Source organism: Myxocyprinus asiaticus, chromosome 36, assembly GCF_019703515.2.
Source record: "Myxocyprinus asiaticus isolate MX2 ecotype Aquarium Trade chromosome 36, UBuf_Myxa_2, whole genome shotgun sequence".
Taxonomy (NCBI): domain Eukaryota; kingdom Metazoa; phylum Chordata; class Actinopteri; order Cypriniformes; family Catostomidae; genus Myxocyprinus; species Myxocyprinus asiaticus.
The window spans coordinates 29,733,770-29,756,098 of NC_059379.1; the positions used below are offsets into that span (position 1 = coordinate 29,733,770).

General features: G+C 38.2%; 2 protein-coding genes and 1 pseudogene across 2 annotated transcripts in view; all 3 read left to right on the plus strand.

Annotated features, from left to right (window-relative positions):
- Window positions 1-2,152, plus strand: LOC127427209 (retinol-binding protein 3-like; annotated as a pseudogene).
- Window positions 2,153-3,549: 1,397 nt separating this feature from the next.
- LOC127427168 (retinol-binding protein 3) lies at window positions 3,550-6,452 on the plus strand. Its single transcript, XM_051674607.1, has 4 exons — window positions 3,550-4,809; window positions 4,979-5,169; window positions 5,261-5,403; window positions 5,549-6,452. The coding sequence occupies exons 1-4, from the start codon at window positions 3,622-3,624 to the stop codon at window positions 5,872-5,874; spliced, it is 1,848 nt and encodes a 615-aa protein (XP_051530567.1). The 5' UTR covers window positions 3,550-3,621; the 3' UTR covers window positions 5,875-6,452.
- Window positions 6,453-7,644: 1,192 nt separating this feature from the next.
- Window positions 7,645-22,329, plus strand: part of LOC127427298 (anthrax toxin receptor 1-like) — a 45,770-nt gene continuing 31,085 nt past the window's right edge. Inside the window, exon 1 of the mRNA XM_051674805.1 lies at window positions 7,645-8,297. Coding sequence (XP_051530765.1) covers window positions 8,158-8,297 — 140 coding nt within the window. The 5' untranslated portion in view covers window positions 7,645-8,157. The remainder of the gene's footprint in view (window positions 8,298-22,329) is intronic.

The window sequence follows — 22,329 nt, forward strand, 5'->3', positions numbered from 1 at the left end:
ATGGCTAAAGTTCTGCTTGACAACTACTGCTTCCCAGAGAATCTAGTTGGTATGCAGGAAGCAATACAACATGCTATAAGCAGCAGAGAGATCCTACACATATCTGATCGGAAAACATTGGCAGCTGTACTGATTGCTGGTGTTCAAGGTGCACTCAATGACCCCAGACTCACCGTGTCTTATGAGCCTAATTATGTTCCAGTCACCCCACCTGCCCTTCCGACGCTGCCTACTGAACAGCTGATGCAGCTAATCAGGAATTCTGTTAAACTGGAGGTGATGGACAACAATGTCGGTTACCTGAGGATTGACCGTATTATAGGTCAGGAGACTGCTGCAAAACTAGGACGCCTCCTTCATGATAACATCTGGTAGAAGGTTGCCCTTACATCAGCAGTGATTTTTGATCTGTGTTTTAGCACAGCTGGGGAGCTGTCTGGTGTACCATATATTGTTTCAGGTTTTTTGGACTCATTTCACATTTTTCTGACACAATATATGAGCAACCCACTAACACTATGAAGGAGCTATGGACAATGCCAACTCTCCTTGGGGAACGATATGGGAAAAGAAAAGACCTGATCATATTTATCAGCAAGCACCCAGCAGGTGCAGCAGAGGCTGTTGACTACATTTTGAAACATCTGAAAAGAGCTGTCATTGTTGGAGAAAGATCAGCAGGGGGGTCGGTGAAGGTTGAAAAGTTAAGATTTGGGGACTCTGGTTTTACATTACAGTCCCTGTTTCAAGATCTGTTAACTCTGTAACAGGGTAGAGCAGGGAGTTGAGCGGGGTGTCACCATCATGACTGTCAGTCCAAAAAAAGGTGTCACTAAATCCTGGTCCCTAATTGCTGTCAGGAAAACAATACCGAGAACAACTTAAAGAGTGTCATACATAGTTAAAAGTTTTATTCATTTAGAGATAAAATCCTAGCTTTGCTAAATCAGATTGCTAAAGCAGACTTTTTCACGGTGACTTCTGAGGAGGACTTAGCTGCTAAACTAAATTATGAGATGCAGTCTGTCTTTGAGGACCCTTGTTTGAATATCAAGGTAATGCAAAGATTGTCTGTCATCTTTGAGAATGGGCAGAACAAGACAAAATGCCAAAACAACATTCATATTTTGAAAAACTCATTGATGCATCATTCAAGTTGGAAATTATATCTGGAAATAATGGATATGTCCATTTCGACAGGTTCCCTATGCCCACAATATTGATAGGACTGGAGGATTAAATCAAAGAAAAGGTCTGGCAACCAATCAAAGACACAGAGAACCTGATTAATGATCTGCGCTACAACACTGATGGGTCCTCCGAGGCCTCGCCGATTCTGCTCTCCTGTTTGTTTGATATCTCACCAAATATTCAACTCTTTTCTATCTACGACAGTATCCGAAACATCACCATTGATTTCCACACCCTACACAACATCAGTGGGCCTTCCTATGGCTCCAGAAATGGTGTTTATGTTTTGACAAGCTATTACACCGCAGAAGCTGGAGAAGAGTTTGCATACCTGATGCAGTCCCTGCACCGAGGCACTGTAACTGGGGAAATAACATCTGGAACACTCCTTCACTCAAGGACATTTCACATTGAAGACACAAGCCTTGCCATCACTGTCCCTGTCAAAAATTTCATTGATATAAATGGCGAATGCTGGCTTGGTGGTGGTGTAGTTCCTGATGCCATAGTTCTGGCAGAATATGCCATTGAGCAAACTCATGAAATCATTGAGTTTCACAATGATATTCAGGCTTTGGTGCAAAAAGAAGGTGATCTTTTGGAGACACATTACACCATACCTGAATTTGCCATAAAAGTGAGTAGGTTGTTACGGTCCAAAATGACTGATGGATTGTGTCATTCAGTTGTTGACTATGAATCTCTTGCATCCCAACTGACTTCAGATCTCCAAGAGACCTCTGGTGATCACAGATTGCACATTTCCTACTCTGAAATTGAACCAGAGTCGCTGCATGACATTCCCAAAATCCCCTCACCTGATGAGGTGGGGTTCATCATTGATGCCCTCTTCAAAACAGAGGTTATGTCTGTAAATATTGATGGTTGTGCGAGCAATTGGCCCCCAGCTCATCAAAGTTGTGTGGAACAAGTTGGTAAACACAGATGTGCTAATCATTGATATGCGATATAACACAGGAGGCTATTCCACAGCCATCCCACTCCTTTGCACTACTTTTGTGATGCACAACAGTTGAGACACCTCTACACCATTTTTGATCAGGCTACCACAACTATGACAAAGGTTATGACCCTTCCAGAAGTGTTAGGGCAGAGAAAAATATTTATATCCTGACAAGTCACATGACTGGATCAGCCGCTGAAATATTCATTAGAACAATGAAACACCTGAAAAGGGCCACTGTAATTGGGAAGCCCACTACTGGAGGCTCCATTTCATGTGGGACATATCAAATTGGGAATAGCATTCTGTATTCTTCCATTCCCATCCAGGCAGTTCTGAGTACAGTTACTGGAAAAGTGTGGAGTGTATCTGGATTTGAGCCACATATAGCAGCACAAGCAAGCAATGCACTTAATGTTGCCCAAAAAGTAATGGGTGAAAGGCATCAGAGCTAAGATTCAGGGAAGTAGTAGTAGTGGCCTCATTCTTCAGCTTCTTACACAAAATAACCCCATAATCCAAAAAGGATCACCAATTTTAGGCTAGTTTTATGTTTGACCTAACTTGCTCTCATTTTAATGCAGAATAAAACAATAATGCTTAAATGTTTGGGCAACACTTTACATACAGAATATTTGTGTGATGGATATGATAATGCTAAACTGTATGTAATACAACATTTAACTAATTAGCACCACCTTATTGTGGAGGTGAAATTCGGTTACCTACTGTAATGCTACAGTATGTCTGACATGTTTCTCAAATAATTTAGCAAGTTATGGTAGATTAGTAAAGTTTTTGTTAGGGTGCATTTGCCCCTGACAAATATCAAAGCTGTTGGCTCAAAGGGACCCAGGTTCAAACCCTCTCTCTCCCTCAGTTTCCTGACCAGTTATACTATCCTGTAAATAAAGGCAAAAAAGCCCAAAAATAAAATTATATACAGTATATATATTAAAAAAAGAAAAAAAGTTTGGTGTAGTTTTACTATTGTCCCCATCTTGGTGTATAAAGGAAAACATGTTTTTTCCCAGGAATATTAGGGGACTTTTTCATTTTTATGTTTTAGCTGTAGCCATTGAGATTAAAGGTTCTTTGATACACCTAACATTTAATTTTCTTTAAAAAAAAAAAAAAAAAACATATTTGTATTCATATTCATTGTAAAACAAATCCCATTAAATGCCAAGTTCTAAGCACACAAAATGACTAAACCACAGATAATTTATTGAAGTGCTTAGTATCTACATAGATTTTTGTTCATATGTAACATACATTTTTAGCTTGTTATTGTCTAACTGAAGAACTTTGGGTAATGAGATTAAGGTTTTATTGTGAGGAAAAGCCTCTTATGCGTGTGTTAACAGAAACCTGACTGTCGAAGCAGCCTCAGTTGACAAACCTCTCTGCTGGAGGAGAGTTCAGCTGGGACGTAGTATTGTATCAGGAATCAGAAACCGGCTAACATGGCTCGAGCTGTAGTTCTACTAGCGTCACTGCTGATCTTCAGCAATGTGGCTCGTTGTGCTTTCTCCCCTACATTTATCATGGATATGGCAAAAATTCTTATAGACAACTACTGCTCACCAGAAAGACTTGCTGGTATGGAAGAGGCAATTGAAGCTGCCAGTAGTAACACAGAGATCCTAAGCATCCCAGATCCTGCCACCATTTCCAGTGTTCTGACTGATGGGATAAAAAACACAATCGGTGATTCCAGAGTACAAGTCACGTATGAGCCAGATTACATACCTGCAGCACCTCCAGCCATGCCTGACATCCCACCAGAGCACCTGGCTGCAGTGATCAAAAGCACTGTAGGAGTCGAGGTCCTGGATGGCAACATTGCCTACCTGAAAATCCAGCACATCATTGGAGAGGAGATGGCTCAGAAAGTTGGACCTCTTTTGCTAGAGTATATCTGGGACAAAGTTCTCCCCACCTCTGCCATGATTCTTGATTTCCGCTATGCAGTCAGTGGTGAGCTATCCGGAATTCCATACATTGTGTCCTACTTCACTGATCCTGAGCCTCTAATCCACATTGATTCCGTGTATGATCGCCCCTCTGACACCACCACAGAGCTGTGGTCCATGCCTACCCTTTTGGGAAAAAGGTATGGAACCTCCAAACCCTTGATCATTCTGACCAGCAAGAACACTATTGGGATTGCAGAAGACGTTGCTTATTGCCTTAAAAACCTTAAAAGGGCCACCATTGTTGGAGAGAACACAGCTGGGGGAACAGTGAAGACTGACAAAATCAAGGTTGGTGACACTGACTTCTATGTGTCTGTGCCAGTTGCTAAGTCAGTTAACCCCATCACTGGCAAGAGCTGGGAGATCAATGGTGTGGCGCCAGATGTCGAAGTCGCTGCAGAAGATGCCCTTGACACTGCAATTGCAATCATTAAACTTCGTGCTGAAATCCCAGGGTTGGTTCAGGCTGCAGCCACACTGATTGATGACAACTATGCATTTCCAAGTGTTGGTGCTGATGTTGCTGAGAAACTGGAGGCAGTTGTAGCTAGTGGGGAATACAACTTTATCACCACAAAAGAAGAACTGGAAGCAAAGCTCTCCGCTGACCTCCTAAAACTGTCTGGGGACAAGTGCCTGAAGACCACCAGCAATATCCCTGCACTACCTCCAATGGTAAGACATCCAAAAGATTTAGTTTCAAATCTGACTAATTTCTGAGGAACTACTTTATGTGTTGTAAGTGTAAATATGACCTAGTCATAATTTAGACATATAGATGTTAGATGTTGGTTGTTGACTCTAGAGGCAAAATCATAACTGGGCATTTCTCATTGATTTCCAGAATCCCACACCAGAGATGTTCATTGAGCTCATCAAAGTTTCGTTCCACACTGATGTTTTTGAAAATAACATTGGTTATCTTCGCTTTGACATGTTTGGAGATTTTGAGCATGTTGTTGCCATCGCTCAGATGATTGTGGAACACGTCTGGAACAAAGTGGTTGACACTGATGCACTGGTCATTGATCTGAGGTTATTATTTTACAATGCACAAATGAATTTCAACTCCCATCTCGAAAATCCATCCACAAGCTAATGACATCACTCTCAATTTTCTTTCAAGGAACAATGTTGGCGGGCCTACTACCTCCATTGCTGGTTTTTGCTCATACTTCTTTGATGATGACAAGCAGATTGTGCTAGACCACCTTTACGACAGACCTTCCAATACCACAAGAAGTGTCTTAACCCTTACCAAACTCACAGGTACTGCTGATCCATACATTTCCAAATCATTACCTTACTCACTGTGTAGACCAATTGCAAAAATGTTCTAGCTTGTAAAAAAAAAAAAAAAAAAAGTTCTCACTGCATAACTGAAAAATTAATTATATGATTCTGCAATGCCTAGGCAGGAGATATGGCAGCAAAAAGAGCCTGTTAATCCTCACCAGTGGTGCGACCGCTGGTGCAGCTGAGGAGTTTGTTTTTATCATGAAGAGGCTGGGACGTGCAATGATTATTGGTGAGACAACCAGTGGAGGCTGTCACCCCCCAGAGAACTTCCGCCTGGGTGAGAGCGATATCTTCTTATCTATTCCAATCAGCCATTCAGACACTTCTCAGGGCCCTTCCTGGGAAGGTGCTGGCATTTCCCCTCACATTCCAGTGCCCGCAGACGCCGCCCTCGACACAGCAAAGGGGATCCTCAACAAGCATTTTGCCAGCCAGAAATAATCTAGGTCTGGTATGGAAGCCAAATGATGTAGGATATGAGTCATTTAGATTGACATATTGTAGAGAGCCCGTTATACTCTGTGTAGATCTTTAAGTTAATGTTTAGAAAGCCTGTATCCACACTTAAGCCTTTTGATGCTAGTTCAAACATTCTCTATTATTTTTCTTTGTTTCTTATGTAGTTATTTCAAACCCATCCAATCTAAAGCAACATGGAGGAGTAGAATGCAATGGAAATTAGCATCCATCCTGCACAATAATATTGATGGTTGGAGACTTAAAAAGTAAAGTTCATATGTAGGCCTGTCCTGAACTTTAACATGTGTGATGGGTACTGTGTACTAGTTAGTCTTTGTGCACATAAAAATTAATTTATCCTTGTATTAATTGAAATTGGTACGCCTCATATGAAACTGATAGATATTAACAAAATGAAATTTGTCTTGTTTAAAAAGCACTTTGAAACTTCTAAACTTCCTCTTTTTTTTCTTCTTCTTTTTTTTGGGGGGGGGGGGGGATTGGGATTTCATGATGTACTGTCTGAAACCAACTGATAAAACTGAATAAATGCAATATGGAAAGAGCTCTAATTGTTGTGTGTTTGAAAGAATAACTAGAGATTTATTTCCAACTGAGCTAAAACTGGTTTAACATACAGTACATAAACCAATTCCAGAAGTGCTTATGAAGCTGAAAGCCTCTTGTGATTCTCCCAGATTGTTTTGATCAGGTGATTTAATAATTGCTTTCAAACTCAATAAACTCCTTGAATCACAGATATGGAACAAACACTTACATCTGCTCAGCCAATAGATGGCATTATATCTATTATATTCAACTGCGGACCAAAGCATACTGTCAAGCACATCCTCATACTAGAGTGTTTAGCAGACTTTCACTGTACTGGAATATAAAAAGGTCATTCATTTGATCACCATAATACAATAGTATAATGTGTCAAAGTGTAAGCTTGATGTGTACTGGCCAAATACTAAAAGAATTTACTTATATGAGCCTCGTATATCACCTGATGCATTAACAAAGTACTTAAAGGAATATTCCGGTATCAATACAAGTTAAGCTCAGTCGACAGGATTTGTGGCATCTCGTCCATATCGAATCAATACGGGACGCGATTTGTCCTGTATTTAAACTGGTCAGATGGCGTCACGGTGAAATCGTTCCAGACTGCTAATTTAACATTGATATAAATTGGAAAATGTGCCTATGATGGGTAAAGGACCGTCTGAAAAGTCCACAAATGGTGCTAAAAGTGTGGGTTTTTCTATATAAATGTTCAGTAAGATCAAACAATGTATGAATACAATCACTGAGTCATAAAGACAAATACAGGTGAAGGAAGAAAATACATATAAACCAACCAAAATGTATACTTAAATAAGATAAAGGAGACAAATAAAAGAAAAGATAAAAATAAATATATTTTTAACATATAAAAGATGCATTTTCTTTTATAAGTCTGGGGTCAGGTAAGTTCTAATTTCAGCATATAAGAAAGGGTATACAATTTTTATTAATAACGCATATTAACATATAAGTGTCCCTTAAAAGTGGCATCCCTAAATGGAACTCATCATTAGCAGACAAACTGGGCATAAAAAAGAGAGGGTCAGAAACATATAGCCTACAGTATTTTGCATATCCAAAGGAAGGGAGGAAACCTTAATGGAGCAGGAGAGAAACTGACCCAAATTTTGTCTACAAGGGTAGAAATATGACACCAGCTCCTCTCCTGCCAACTCTGAGCCTGTGCACTTTTCTCGAACGACCCAGTCTTTGCTTTGCACATTTACATGAAAATTTTAGCGCTTGAAAAAATTACTCTGGCCTTTTTATAAGTGGATTTCACGCAGAAACTATTCTAAACTTACTCAAATTACTTAACTTAGCGTATATATATATGCAGAGAGGGGCATGCGTTTTTATATGCAGACAACAAACTGACTTTGGACACCGTTTTCCGTTGTGGCTTTCAAGGACATCCTTTTCTATACTGTAAAAATCTGGGAATAGCTTTGTTTTCACATTCCACGTGTGGTTTTAAAGGGAAGCGTGTGCAGCTCAAGGTTGAAGTTACAGTTTAATGACTGATGCTTGTACAGACTGCGTCAACATCCGCAAAACTCTTCTTTGTGTTCATCCTTTTCTCAGGATCTCAGCAAAGGCTCACTTCAGGCTCTTCTTTGGAGATAATGTGAATGGGCTTTCGCTATATTGAGGATAGGTGTTTTTTGGGGGTTTTTTTTTTTCCAAGAAGAGAGGATGGCAATTTCTGAAGTTAAAATGTGTCTTGGCTTAGTTTTATTTGGACTTTTGTTGGTCACGCTTCCATCTGCCAAAGCTCAAGATGTGGAGGAGAGATCTTGTCAAGGCGCCTTCGACTTGTATTTTGTCCTTGATAAGTAAGTAACAGTTATAATTCATGCAACATGATACATCATTTTGCACGTTTGGTGAACAAAGAATCTCAGCTCTCTCTCTCTCTCTCTCTCTCTCTCTCTCTCTCTCTCTCTCTCTCTCTCTTTCTCTCTTTATCTCTTTATCTCTCTCTCTCTCTCTCTCTCTCTTTCTCTCTTTATCTCTTTATCTCTCTCTCTCTTTATCTCTCTCTATCTCTCTCTCTCTTTATCTCTCTCTCTCTTATCTCTCTCTTTATCTCTCTCTCTCTCTATCTCTCTCTCTCTCTCTCTCTCTCTTTTTATCTCTCTCTCTCTTTATCTCTTTATATCTCTCTCTCTTTATCTCTCTCTCTTTATCTCTCTCTCTCTTTATCTCTCTCTTATATCTCTCTCTCTTTATCTCTCTCTTTATCTCTCTCTTTATCTCTCTCTCTCTCTCTCTCTCTCTCTCTTTATCTCTCTCTTTATCTCTCTCTCTCTCTCTCTCTCTCTCTTTATCTCTCTCTCTCTCTCTCTCTATCTCTCTCTTTATCTCTCTCTTTATCTCTCTCTCTCTCTCTCTTATCTCTCTCTCTCTCTCTCTCTCTCTCTCTCTCTTCTGTTTTATTTTGCACTAAGGCCTAAACTATCTGAGCCTTATAGTCATGTTGTTGTTGTTGTTGTTGTTATTGTTGTTGTTGTTGTTGTTGTTGTTGTTGTTGTTGTTGTTGTTGTTGTTGTGTGTGTGGAGGGGGGGTAATGATGAGCAGAGAAGGGTGGCACATGTGAAGATTGCAGAATAAGCAGTCTACATGCCTTTGTGGTTCTCTTTTCCTGCCTTTTTGTATACTTAAGGGATACCTTTGTTTAACACGTCCAGCAAAACAACTTCCTTTCCCACGACATGTTTTTGATGTTTGATCTAACTGCACTTTTATTTATATTAAGTGACTTTTTATAACAGCTTTTTATGTGGGTTTAGCAAAAATGCTTGGGTTTTAGGATATTTTGGCTGTTATTTTGGCTTTCATTTTGTTTCTCTCAAGACTTATAAGACTCACATGGAAATTTCTGGGTTTTCCAAATATAAAATTCATCTCCAGAGAGACACACATCACATATGTTTTTTTTTATTATTATTATTTATTTAATTAATTATTTTATTTATTTATTTGGTCTCTAATATTACCTCACTTTTTGCTTAGCCCCTGTTGACAGCTCTTACATGATGAGTGGATAGTGATAGGGTGCAACATGTCTAAATCCCTCCTGGGGTAAAAGGCACTTTTGATTTTATGGATTGGATTTTTCATCCAAAACACTAAATAGCAACAAAAACTACCTCTGTACATTCCTTAACACCTGTTTGTCACTTTGCACTTCAAATTTATCCTGTTCCATGAGGTCATTGCGTTCAGTGTCTAAAGGTTGATTTTGAGGTAATTTGATCTAATATTTAATAATTTTTCAAATGTTGAAAATGTATGTAGCTAATGGAAATCCCTGAAATTATCACCTTTATTTTGAGACAAAATACTTATTTGTTATTTTCAGTTTTATCCAAGGTTATTAAATCAACAGTTTTTCCACAACTGTCCAATAAGTGAAAGGATAGCATTTGGGGTAAAAAGCCCCCATGTTGCAGGGGCTAAAGTCCCCCATAAAACACATTGTTTTTCTTAAGTGGGGGAAATAGTTATGAAAAATGTTAAAAATGGGCTCACATTAACTCATCCAATCACAATGGAGATTCATTTGTTTACAACACATGCAATGTTATGAAATGCCAGATGTGGTTGAAACTAAATGGAAATGGTGCACCCTTTTCTGAAGTGGTTATTTTGAATAAGCATTGTCTTAATTTGTTACTCAAAAAAGCATCTTGCTGTCTCAAAAGTATTTGCATAAGTTGAAAATTTTGCCCTAGAACTATTGCCTCTATATCTACACAAAATCATTATTAGCCCCGTTGCCACCTTTTTTGTTTTTTAAATACATTTTTAATCAAAACAACCTTCCATTATTATTTCTTTTAAAACAAAATATGTTGCTCCATCAATATTCAATGAAAAGAAATTAGATTTTTTTTTTTTAAATCTTGGTACACTTTGTGACCAGAAAAAAAGAGTAAATTTTCTGTTAGGTGTGCCTTTGTCCCCGTTGGATTTAGCATTTTGCACATTTTTACACAAAATGCATTTACAGCTATCACTGTAAGCACAAATATTTCTTCTTTCTGAATTGGGTTATACAGACCATGTTTTACCATTAGAAAATGTCAAATTTTGGACATTTTGAAAGCTGGAAATGCATCATAATGCATGCTGTAATTGATTGTCATGCAATTTTCTTTTTGGACTGTTCAGCAAAGTGAAAGTTTAACTCAAACATGGTGATGTTTCACCCGTTTCTTTTAATGATGGATGAAGGCATAGCCAGCCCCAGTATCCCCCCTTCATCATTTTAGAGACTTTGGAAAAACTGACATTTAGTTAAATCGCGTGCACTTGAACATCTGCAGCCCTCTCAGAACATTACAAACTTTCAACTTCCACCTTTAAAAGACTCATGTGCATGCATTATTCAAAATATTTTCAATCACTGTGCCATTGGGTGGATATTACTAGAGAGTAGAGTGGCAATTTGGTCTGTGTTTTCTCAGAATGGTTTCTTCAAAGTATCAGAAACAACAGCAGTATTGCACAAAAGTGTTTGTCATAAGTTGCACCATTATTGGGCTTCTTGGAACTCCCCCTTGGATTAATTGTCTTCTTGGTCTCTTGGCATGTTTATATAATGGAAGTGTGTTGTCATAATCCCACCTCAACCCACCGTCTCTGGAACAACTGAATATTGGTTTTCAAACACAGTAAATAAAATAAGGTCTATTATGTCTGTAGAATTGAAATGCCCATCATTCATTTCCTGCCCCATTCTTGTTTGTTTATTGCATATTTTGGCTGATTTGATTTTGCTTACAGCTACCAATAAGAGTGTAGAACTCTGAGCTCTAGTAAGTACATTTTATATTGTTTAAAACCATTCCACAGCATTCAGTAAATTTTTTCTTCCAAATTGGCACACAAAATGTGAAAAAAAAGTCTGCAGATTCCATCAGGTCCTGTTCACTTTAGAATCATATGCATTGAAATGTTGGGATTAAAATACCTAGACTGTGACTATTGGCCAACACTCAATGACTGTTGACAAGACAAACCGACCAATAAATTAAAGGAATAAGCATTTTTGACCTAATGTTTATTAACAGAAAAGAATTTAAACTAGATCCTCGCGTATATAAAAAAAAAAAAAAAAAAAAAAAAAAGCGAAAATCGCAGGTAATAAGTAAGGCCCTTAATATAGAAGTGAATGGGACCAATCCATAAACATTAAAATATTCAAAAGTATATTTTTTCAAAAATATAGCCTCAAGACATAAACATCATTATTAAGACATAATTATTATTATTATTATTATTATTATTATTCATCCATCCATCCATCCATCCATGCTTCCATCCATCTTCTATAGCCGCTTTGCAGATCTTATCCAATGTAGGGTCGCGGGTAGTGCTGGAGCCTGTCCCAGCTGTCTCGGGGATGAAGGCAGGGAAACAATTATTATTATTATTTTCATTATTACATTTAAACAAGCAGTGTTTACTTAATTGAGAAACACTTCAAGGAAGTATGCAATTGTTTCAGTTTATTATTTACAGTGATATGTGTAAGGTATAATGTACAGTCAACCGATGTAATTGCAAAATAAACCCTGACAGGGTGAGGGGTGTTGTATCATTCTGAAGGGATGTAATTTGCAATAACGTCCGGCTGACTGTACATTATTCCGCTTATTACATAGCTACTAAGCAAATAAATATATAAATGGACAAAAATATTGATTTTGCATTGAAATTCTGTAATTATGTGAGAAGAAATAATCGCTGAACAGCTGAAATCCATCTCTGGTTTGCGTTGGAGTTCTGTTGGTGTTCATTTTGTGAAAATGATCGTATGACTCCTCATTATCCAGCTTATTACAAGGCTACTTGCCAAAAAAATAAATAAATGGACATGAAACATTGATTTGAGTTGACATTGTTTTATTAGCTTTATAGCTAATAAAGCTATAAATCTAAGTTCCTCACTCTGGAATAGAACTCCTGTAATTATTGCTGGTGCTACTTTCAAGGTTTCCTAACCTCTTACTATGCATCCCTCTATGCAAGCCACCTGACTTTTGGGATTTGGAATCTATAATTTAATGTATTGTCTCAGTCTTTGTCTGTCAGTGATGTCTGGACACATATCCCCAAAGGATCTGGTCTGATTTTGTCCATCTTCTTGACTTTGCAACAACAGTGTGTTAATCATAGTTTCAGATCCCAGTAAATGTTGTTTAGCTTAAGATAGCCCAAGCATTGAGTCATCCGTTTTAAAACAGCCAGAATAGCAGCTGCAGAGTCCCTCTCTGAGAACAATGTAGAGTTTAAATGTTACCTAGCATTAAAGCTCCTGCAGACCTGCATTTCTAGTTAAATGTTATCACACACTACAGATCTCTTTTCTGGGTGTAGACCAGAAACTGCTAGGAAGTTTACACAGGACACAAAATGTATTCATCTATGCAGACAGCATGTGTTCTCAGACGGGCACAGAAAACCAAAGAAAGAAATTTGGAAGCGTAGGCTCATTTGCCCAGCTCAGGCTAAAGGGATAGTTCACCCAAAAATGAAAATTCTCTGATTATTTACTCACCCTATCACATGATAACCCAGGTGTGTATGACTTTCTTTCTTCACCAGAACACATTTGAAAAATAAAAATAGAAAAGTAACAGCTCTGTAGGTCCTTAAAATGCAAGTGGATGGTGATTTCTCTTTTGATGCTCCAAAAATCACAGACAGTCAGCATAAACTTCATCCATATCGACACCAGCTCTTAAATTAATGTCTTCTAAAGCAACACGGTCACTTTTGGTGCAAAAAAATATAAACATTTAAGTACTTTTTTTAAGTCTAAATCATGCTTCCGGTCAGCAGCAGTATGCACGTGTGATGTAATCGCATTGGCATTTAAAACACACGAGAACTGAGGCACGTGCATCACAGCCAGTAGAGCAGCGCTGTTACAAGTTGGTAGGAGGAACGCTGTATGGTTTGGTTGGTTTTGGTTTAGATCTGTATTTATCTGTTTCTTTACTCACAATGGTGCATTTGTATGCTCATCCTGGATGTCTCAACCGAGTGGAGAGAGTGAGATTACATCTGTATCCATGGCAACGTGAATACATTAAACGAGAGACCGCTTGGACTCCACCCTCATGAAGCATTGGATTATAGTTAAAAATAAATTAAATATTGATATTTTTTGCACCAAAAGTGATCGTGTCGCTTTAGAAGACATTAATTTAACAGCTGGTGATGTGAAGTTTGTGCTGGCTGACTGTGATTTTTGGAGCATCAAAAGAGAAATCTCCATTTACTTGCATTTTCAGGACCTACTGAGCTAAGATATTTTTCTATTTTTCTTCAAATGTGTTCTGGTGAAGAGAGAAAGTCATACACACCTGGGATATCATGAGGATGAGTAAGTAATCAGAGAATTTTCATTTTTGGGTGAACTAACCCTTTAAAGCTAAAAGTAGGTTAGTGGTTTTCTCAGAACTCAATGTTTTCTCAATGCCCTGTCAATTTAACTGCAGTGTAGTCATTCATCCCAGGATGGGGTGGTGCTCACATGGTGAATTACTCAAATAGGACAATTTTGGACACTGCGATGAATTTTTCTCTTAACACTTACAAAATGTGAAACCTGAAGGCATGGTGAGCTTCCACTTTAACCACCAGCCCTTTTTTATGGTCAGAAAAAAAAATAAAAAAAAATCCTGAAAAACAGATTGAAAGTGTGTCATTTCTGCACTTGCAAGCTCACAGCTTCCTGCTGCCCATTCATGGCAGAGAGTGCATACATTTTTTGAAAGAAGTTTTTCACTAGCTAAACAAAGCCTTGTACTGTAACAGAGACAGGTGTGATATTTCATGGCACCTATTTTAGTGATATCTGACAGGTATTTCATAAAAAAGTCACTCACAGCACCTTTAAGTTAGGATAGTAGAAAGTATTTTAACATTGAAAAATGACACACTTCAGCTTTAATGCTGTTTATAAACACTGAGGAGTCTACGGAACATTGAGACTGACTCTGCTAAACTGCTCCAGCCCTAGAAGATGTTTAAATTCCCGAAGGAACAGTAAAACTGCACTGTCTGGGAAATGTCTTCATAATAATCTTGCCATGTTTCAGGCGTTACAGTGCAGGAGGAAGGGAGGTCTGCACAAGTGTTATGCTGACTTCACAAAAGCCTAACCTACAGTCACGTTTCCTGGTCCTCCGTGTACTGTAAGCAGACCAAAGGACTTTAAACATAATCATTTACATTTTCCAAAACCCCTTTTAATCTGAACTGTCAACAGGTAACTTGACAGCATGGAGAAGCTTTTTTATTTATTTTTTTTAGCTATGTTTTGGTTTCTGGTTCAGGCAGAAACCCAGATCTAAAAAGTCAGTGCAGGGTTATGTCTCAAGGGAACAGATTGGAAGATTCTGAATCCTTATTGAACAAGACTGATCTGAGAGCAGATGAAACCTGTAATAGCAACACACTTTTCCAATTATCTTTCCTCCATCCATTACTCTGAGTCTTCCTGTCTTGGCTCTTGTTTTATCAAACCTCAGTGACTTTCACATGTCTTAAAATATGTGCAATTATTTATGTATATGCACATAAAGCAGAAAACATGAGATTTGAGGGGTTATTGAAAGGATGACATCACTGGTTGTGCATTGATCATTTAAGCAATAAGCCACGTGTTGCCATGTTTTCAAACCATTCTCATAGAATGAACATTACAAAGTGAAAACTGAATTTTACATGCCGTTTTCTATGTTTCCCCACAGTGTCCCGGTGAAATTAACACTAGAGGTGCTACAACAACTGTGCATTTTATTCACTTTCACACAAATCACGTCTACAACTTATTTTTCACTCTATTCACACTCACACACTGCTATGTTATGATATCGAAAAACTCTAATGCATCATTTGAAAAATGACACATTTTAAAGGTGCACTAAGTTTTTGCTAATTAAAAACGTTTTACTCATAAAGACATGAATAGCATTTATTAGAAATATGTTGAAAATGATGAACACACAATAGATGAAGACTACAGTCATATCAGTAACCCAATAAAAGCTGTGTCATTTTACATGGAGAGGGTCGCCCCCTCATGGGCGCAGCCATGTTGACAGCACATTTCACTGTGTCATGCAATTGAGTTACTAACTCTAATAATGACAATAATAATAACCATACCTGCCAACACTCCTGATTATACCAGGTTTCTCCCTTTTTTCCACCACTCCTCACGCTGTACTCCTAATTTACAATTTCTCCCGATAAACTCAGGATTTTCCACATCCACACTTTGCTCATACGGGATTGTCACGTATTTAAATATGAAATGATGCATCCTGTATCGAATCAATATGGGATGCGATTTGTCCCGTAAGCAGGTCAGATGGTGTCACGGTGAAATCGTTCCAGATCGTTAACATTTAACATTGATATAAGTTGGACATTTTTCATATGTGGGTAAGGGGTCATCTGAAAAGTCCACACATTGTGGTGAAACGTGCTAATATGTGGAGGGTGTAGTAAGGGACTGTCTGAAAATTCCACACATTGTGTTAAAACTGTGGATTTTTTATTGAAAAAGAGAAGGTTCAATATAAATGTTCAATAAGATGTACAAAATTACATATATCCAACAATGTATGTACTTCTTGTCATAAAGAAAAGAAGTACAGATTAATTATTCATCTTCAATGTAGTATTATTGACCGGTACTGCCCCTCCCTGTACACATATTACACAGTCTGCGTAGTGCACCTACTCCCTACGGGGGCACCATCTTACCCTAGGGGAGCACCAGAAACTCCACTGGTTGCCGTTCCTCGCACAGACAAACCACATTTGGATGTATTATGAGATGCATAAAAACACAGACAACAAGTAACAAAACAGAAGATAAACAAACATATTCAGTGTAAAGAGGCAGCATTTGGTGAACAAACTTCCTGTATCCAGGACAATGGGTGTCAGTATAGAGTCCAAAACCACAAGTACTACTGGGACCGATGGGACAAGTAAGAGCCAGCTAAAATCGTACTTAGTGCACCTTTAATGGTTTTATTGCAGTCCCACTCACATTTACACACTTATTCCAACCTGATTAACTTGCGCGTTAGCTCACTTGATAGAGTGTTGGACTTTGGACTCCGAGATTCAAGTCCAGCCAAGGACACATACTGATACATTAGACGAAAGTGTCATAGCAGTGACACAAAATGTTGTGGTTGCTTCAGAAAATATGTTTTTCGTGTTGCATTTGCTTTTAGGACACTATCTGTTATTTTTAGGTTAAAGTTTTAGGTTAGGGAGGTATGTTTTATTCATTAGAACCTCCATCTTATATTCACATTATAAACCTTGTCTGAGTACAACACCATTTCACTCACTTTGTTTCTCTGGGAATCTACAGCAAAATGTGTAATGAAGCATATAATTTCGTTTTGCAAAAATGTTGCCACGGTCATGTAATTTTCATGAGATCAGCCTGCATGTTTTACAGTGCTTTTACCTCAGGTAAGGGGTGTCCCTACAGGACGTTCAGAACAAATGGTAAAACGCTGGTGTCTCGAGACATATTTTTTTAAAGTTTAAGTTTCTTATAAGTTAAGTTTCTCATCTCCTGCGTGAGATGCTGAAAAACGAAACATGGCGCAATGTTCAAAGATGTCCGTCTTGCACATGTTTACACAGAAAAACAATTACGCAAATACGGCCGCAAAAATCATTTCAGTGTGTACGGCCCTTTAAGTGTCTAGTTAAGACTTGAGTAGCTTTTGCTTTTATAAAACAGTGGCAACAGAACTTTGATAAATACACCAATGTTCAACAAACAGCTAACTTATAAATAATAGTAATAGTAATTGGAATAAAAAATTCTACTTCAAAGTAATATACTGTAGTGCATTAGTCTCACTGTTGGCTGTTTGCGGTTGCCAAGCAACATTGCAACTTTGCAAAATTGGTGCATTAATATACTGTGGAATGTGCGGTCACAGGGATGAGTTGATTTTACATAGGCCTGTCATGATAATTACGTTATCGACTTATTGTATGATATATGGACATGACCTCGATCATTTTTGCTGACCTCGATATTGCCCATTGTGTTTACATGTGTGTTTGTTTACATAAGAATGAATGTCACCAACATTTTAGCCAGTCGCTCTGCTTCTGTCCTCTCGTCTGCTCTCTGTGTCGAAGGCGGGGCTCAGGCAGCTCCTCCAGACACACAGAGCAGACAGTGACAGGTGAAGATTATGTGTTACTCGAGGCTAATAGGTGTTTTAATAGGTGTTTTTCCCAACGACTGCATAATTCCAGCCAGAAAATTTGGAAGAATAAGTCCAAATGGACTTGGTTTCAAAGCCGCATTCCACAGCTCCGGTTTGGGAACATTTTGGCTTTAAGCTGAATGAGAGAGGAGAGCCCATTAACGTGAACGAGCCGGTATGTCAGCTCTGTTTAAAAACAGTGGTAATGAAAAGTGGCAATACAACTTACCTAAAAGATCATCTAAAACATAACCATCCCATCCAGTTTTCTGAGCTGAGAACAAAAACCACAGTTGGAGATGGAGTGGGGCCTTCCCGATTTCTTTTTTTGTTTGTTTGTTTGGTTTTTTTTGATATTCCAATTCCAATGTCTGAGTATTCTTAAGAATTAAAAGTTCATTGCTCTTTGAAAGGGTGTACATGCATTATTATGCTACTATATTATCATTATATCAGTGGCATAAAATGGTCTTAAAATGACAATAATATCGTTTATCGCAATTATTTCTGGGACAATATATCGTCCAACAAAAGTAGTTATTGTGACAGGCCTAATTTTACAATGGATTTGAATGTGTTTCCATCAGAATTTAGAGTCGGAACTGTCCATTCTATAAATTTCCTTTCTTGCTGTGGATTAGGGTTCATCTCCAGAAATGATTTATTCAGTTAAAATCTTGCTGTAAGACATTTTGGGCCATATATGGTTTAGTATAACCCATTAAAATTAGATCAAAAGGGGTACCACAATATATTTTATCAAGGATCTCTCATGAGAATAGACCGCTTCCTTTCCTAATGCTGTTTGCACAGGTGAGAAAACTGCAAGCTAGGCACCAGTCCCATGATTGCTGTTACCTCAAGAAAGTCAAGCGTCCAAGACAAACAGTATTCATTGTGATATTAAGAAAATCTGAAGTTGAAAACTGTGGCAAGCCCTTAGCATGACCTGCATATTCATGCCAACATTCTCCTCTCTCTTGCTTCGATTCTGTTCTGCTGTTTCAGAGCATGCTGGCTGTGTGCTGGCCCATCTTTTGTTGACTGTGTTATAAAAACATCTTCCTCCTACGCCATTCCAGAAAGAGGGTTTGGGGAGGATACATCACTCTCCGTCAAGATAAAAGTCGTTAGCTAGCTTTTCAAGATGGAGTACTGTACACTGAGTTTTCAGCTTAACTGCCGTCATTTTACCATAAACATTAAAATCTATCCAGTTGAGTTCTTTGAAAGCATTGTCAAATAAAGAGAGTTTGAGGCAGAAGTGCATGCTCATTCACGTGCCCACCCCGTTGTATTTTTGAAAGACCATGTATCTTTAAAAATGATATGTATCTTTGATTATTAAGTTGCATAATCATTATAGGATAAAAAAAGGTGCTAAATCTAAGGGTGTCCATGATACCGATACTGGTATACAGTATGTATCTGGTCTGATATTGCGCTCATGTACCTGTAGTACTTGTACTCGCTCTGACAAACATATGTCATTGCATAAACATTCAGCGCACAAATTAAAATCACGATATGTCCTAGTGTGATTATTAAACCGCAAAGGCTCAATTTAATGAAATAAATAGTGGTGTAAATATTTGCACTGACAATGATTCAATTTGATTCGAATCATTCATGAAATCTGGTCATGATTCCATCTGATTTAATTCAATTATTTTAGAGCGATTCATAATTATTTTCAAAAATATGCAGAAAAAAGAATAAACGTTTTTTTACTGAACATTATTAATTGAGACAGCACAGACATACACCAGCACAAGAGTCACTTCACAGAGTGGTTCAAATAGTACTATAGTCTGTTTACGTGGCAGTCACAAATTTCATGCTGCATAATGGCAATAAGGCTAGAAGTACATAGTGCCTAGAACTCTAACCAGATGATCTATTAATATTTAGATAGGTCAATACTGATGCCCTTTGATTTTATTCCTGTTATATGTGCATTCGTTCAGTTTACAGCCAAAGTAAGAATTTTTTTATTTTTTATCCCCTTTTCTCCCCAATTTGGAATGCCCAATTTCCACTACTTAGTAGGTCCTTGTGGTGGCAAGGTTACTCACCTCAATCCAGGTGGCGGAGGACAAGTCTTAGTTGCCTCCGCTTCTGAGACTGTCAATCCGCTTATCTTATCATGTGGCTCATTGTACATGACACGTGGAGGCTCATGCTATTCTCCGCGATCCACGTGCCCCATTAAGAGTGAGAACCACTAATTGTGACCACGGAGAGGTTACCCCATGTGACTCTACCGTCCCTAGCAACCGGGCCAATTTGGTTGATTAGGAGACCTGGCTGGAGTCACTCAGCACACCCTGGATTCAAACTCATGATTCTAGTGGTGGTAGTCAGCATCAATACTTACTGAGCTACCCAGGCCCCCCAAAGTAAGAAATTTAAGGCTACCTGAGAGCCCCTTATTATTCACACTGCGAACATTCACGTTACATGCATTTATTGCATCACTTTCATTAATCTGTATGAAGTACATCTGAAACCCCTTCTTACAAAAGCCATCATTATTTCTTTAATTAAATTCTGTAATATTTAATACATTTTGGTGCCTCGACAAGGTTACAATCAACTTCTATGTTTGTTATTATTTCCACGTTATTTCTATGTTGAGAAGACAAACTATTGGACAAACTTTCCAAAGTGATCAGCACCTTTGGACTTGACAGCTTTCATAATGAAGCAATTAAGTTCAACTTTATGAGCGATCTATGTGCTAGTTTGGGAAGCAGATGTTACTCTGTTGAAAAATAATGAGCTACGTTAGTTAAGATGATCGTAAAAGCTTAAGTTGCAACATTATCGGGAAACCCAACCATAGTCTGCATTTGCTGCTCATACACCAAAAACACCATGAGTGTCATTCGTTCTCTGTGTGTAGTAGATGACAGAGAGCAGAGCTCAATAACTTTCAAGCACGCAGTACATACAGACTACATATTTATCTAATAAAATCGCAGCCTTTTGCTGTTTAACAATCACACTGGGTCATGTAGGGACCTGCTTTTCGGGAGGTGAGAAACTACCGTGAAAAATACACAGAAACTGAAAGGGCTTCACTCCAAAATAAAAGACCCAATTAAATAAAAAAATACGACAGAAATATATCACTACTGTGTAGAGTTATGTAATATTCACTGTACTACTACTACTACTACTACTACTACTACTACTACTACTACTACTACTACTACTACTACTACTACTACTACTACTACTACTACTACTACTACTACTACTACTACTACTACTACAACAACAACAACAACAACAACAACAACAACAACAGCGCTGGCTCAGCGGTTAAGGCTCTGGGTTACTGATCAGAAGGTCAGGGGTTCAAGCCCCAGCACCGCCAAGATGCAACTGTTGGGCCCTTGAGCAAGGCCCTTGACCCTATCTGCTCCAGGGGTGCCATATCATGGCTGACCCTGCACTCTGACCCCAGCTTAGCTGGGATATGTGGGAAAAAAAGAATTTCACTGTAGAATGTGTGATAATTAATTATTATAATTACTACTACTTATAATAATAATAAACCAATAATAATTGTAAGCAATATCTCACATACTGTATATGATGCTCTGCTGTGCAGCACTTTATTTGTCCAAAAATAACTCCAGTGTTGTATTTTGGATTGTGCTGTGAGGATTTGTGTAAAAGCAATCATTTGATTAAAATTTTAATGAATTTGATTTATTTTGACACCCTTGTGATAATAAAATTAAATAAACTGTTGAATACAGAATTCAAAGAAAATACAATGGAAAACATGGAATTTGGTGAAATAAAATGGATTTCATAGGGCTCTACATGTTACGACCCCACATCCGAAACAGTATAAAAAATGCTAATAAAAACAAAAATGAGTGATTTGTAAATTATATTCACCCTTTGCTATATTGAAAGCACTACAACTAAACATTATATGGTTTTACCCTGTGAATGTCATTGTTTTTTTTTAAATGTAGAGTAATATCAAATCAAATGATTGCAACACACTCCAAAAAAGTTGGGACAGTCGAGTGTTTACCACTGTGAAACATCACCATTTCTTCTAATAACACTTATTAAGCATTTGGGCACTGAAGACACAAGTTTTTAAGTTTAAAAAGTGGATTTTTCCCCCATTCATTCATTATGTAGGTCTTTAGCTGCACAATTGTATGAGGTCTTCATTGCCGTATGGTGTGCTTCATAATGCGCCACACATGCTCAACTGGAGACAGGTCAGGACTGCAGACAGGCAAATCTAGCACCCACACTCTCTGCTTACACAGCCATGCACTTGTAATCCAGGCAGTATGTGGTTTGAATTTGTCCTGTTGGAAAATGCAGGGACTTCCCAGGAAAAGATGGTGCTGGATGGCAGTATATGTTGCTCCAAAATTTGTACGTATCTGTCTGCATTCATGGTGTTCTCACAGATGTGTGAGTTACCATGCCATGGGCACTGACACACTCCTGGCCCATACAGACACTGGCATTTGGACCTGAAGCTAATAACAGCTTGGATGGTCCTTTTCCTCTTTGGCCCGGATAACACGACGGCTGTGTTTTCCT

Coding starts and splice junctions, on each gene's coding strand:
- LOC127427168 (XM_051674607.1), top strand. CDS start 3,622: ATGGCTCGAGCTGTAGTTCTACTAGCGTCACTGCTGATCTTCAGCAAT. Junction 4,810..4,978: donor TCCCTGCACTACCTCCAATG/GTAAGACATCCA, acceptor ATTGATTTCCAG/AATCCCACACCAGAGATGTT. Junction 5,170..5,260: donor GCACTGGTCATTGATCTGAG/GTTATTATTTTA, acceptor TTTTCTTTCAAG/GAACAATGTTGGCGGGCCTA.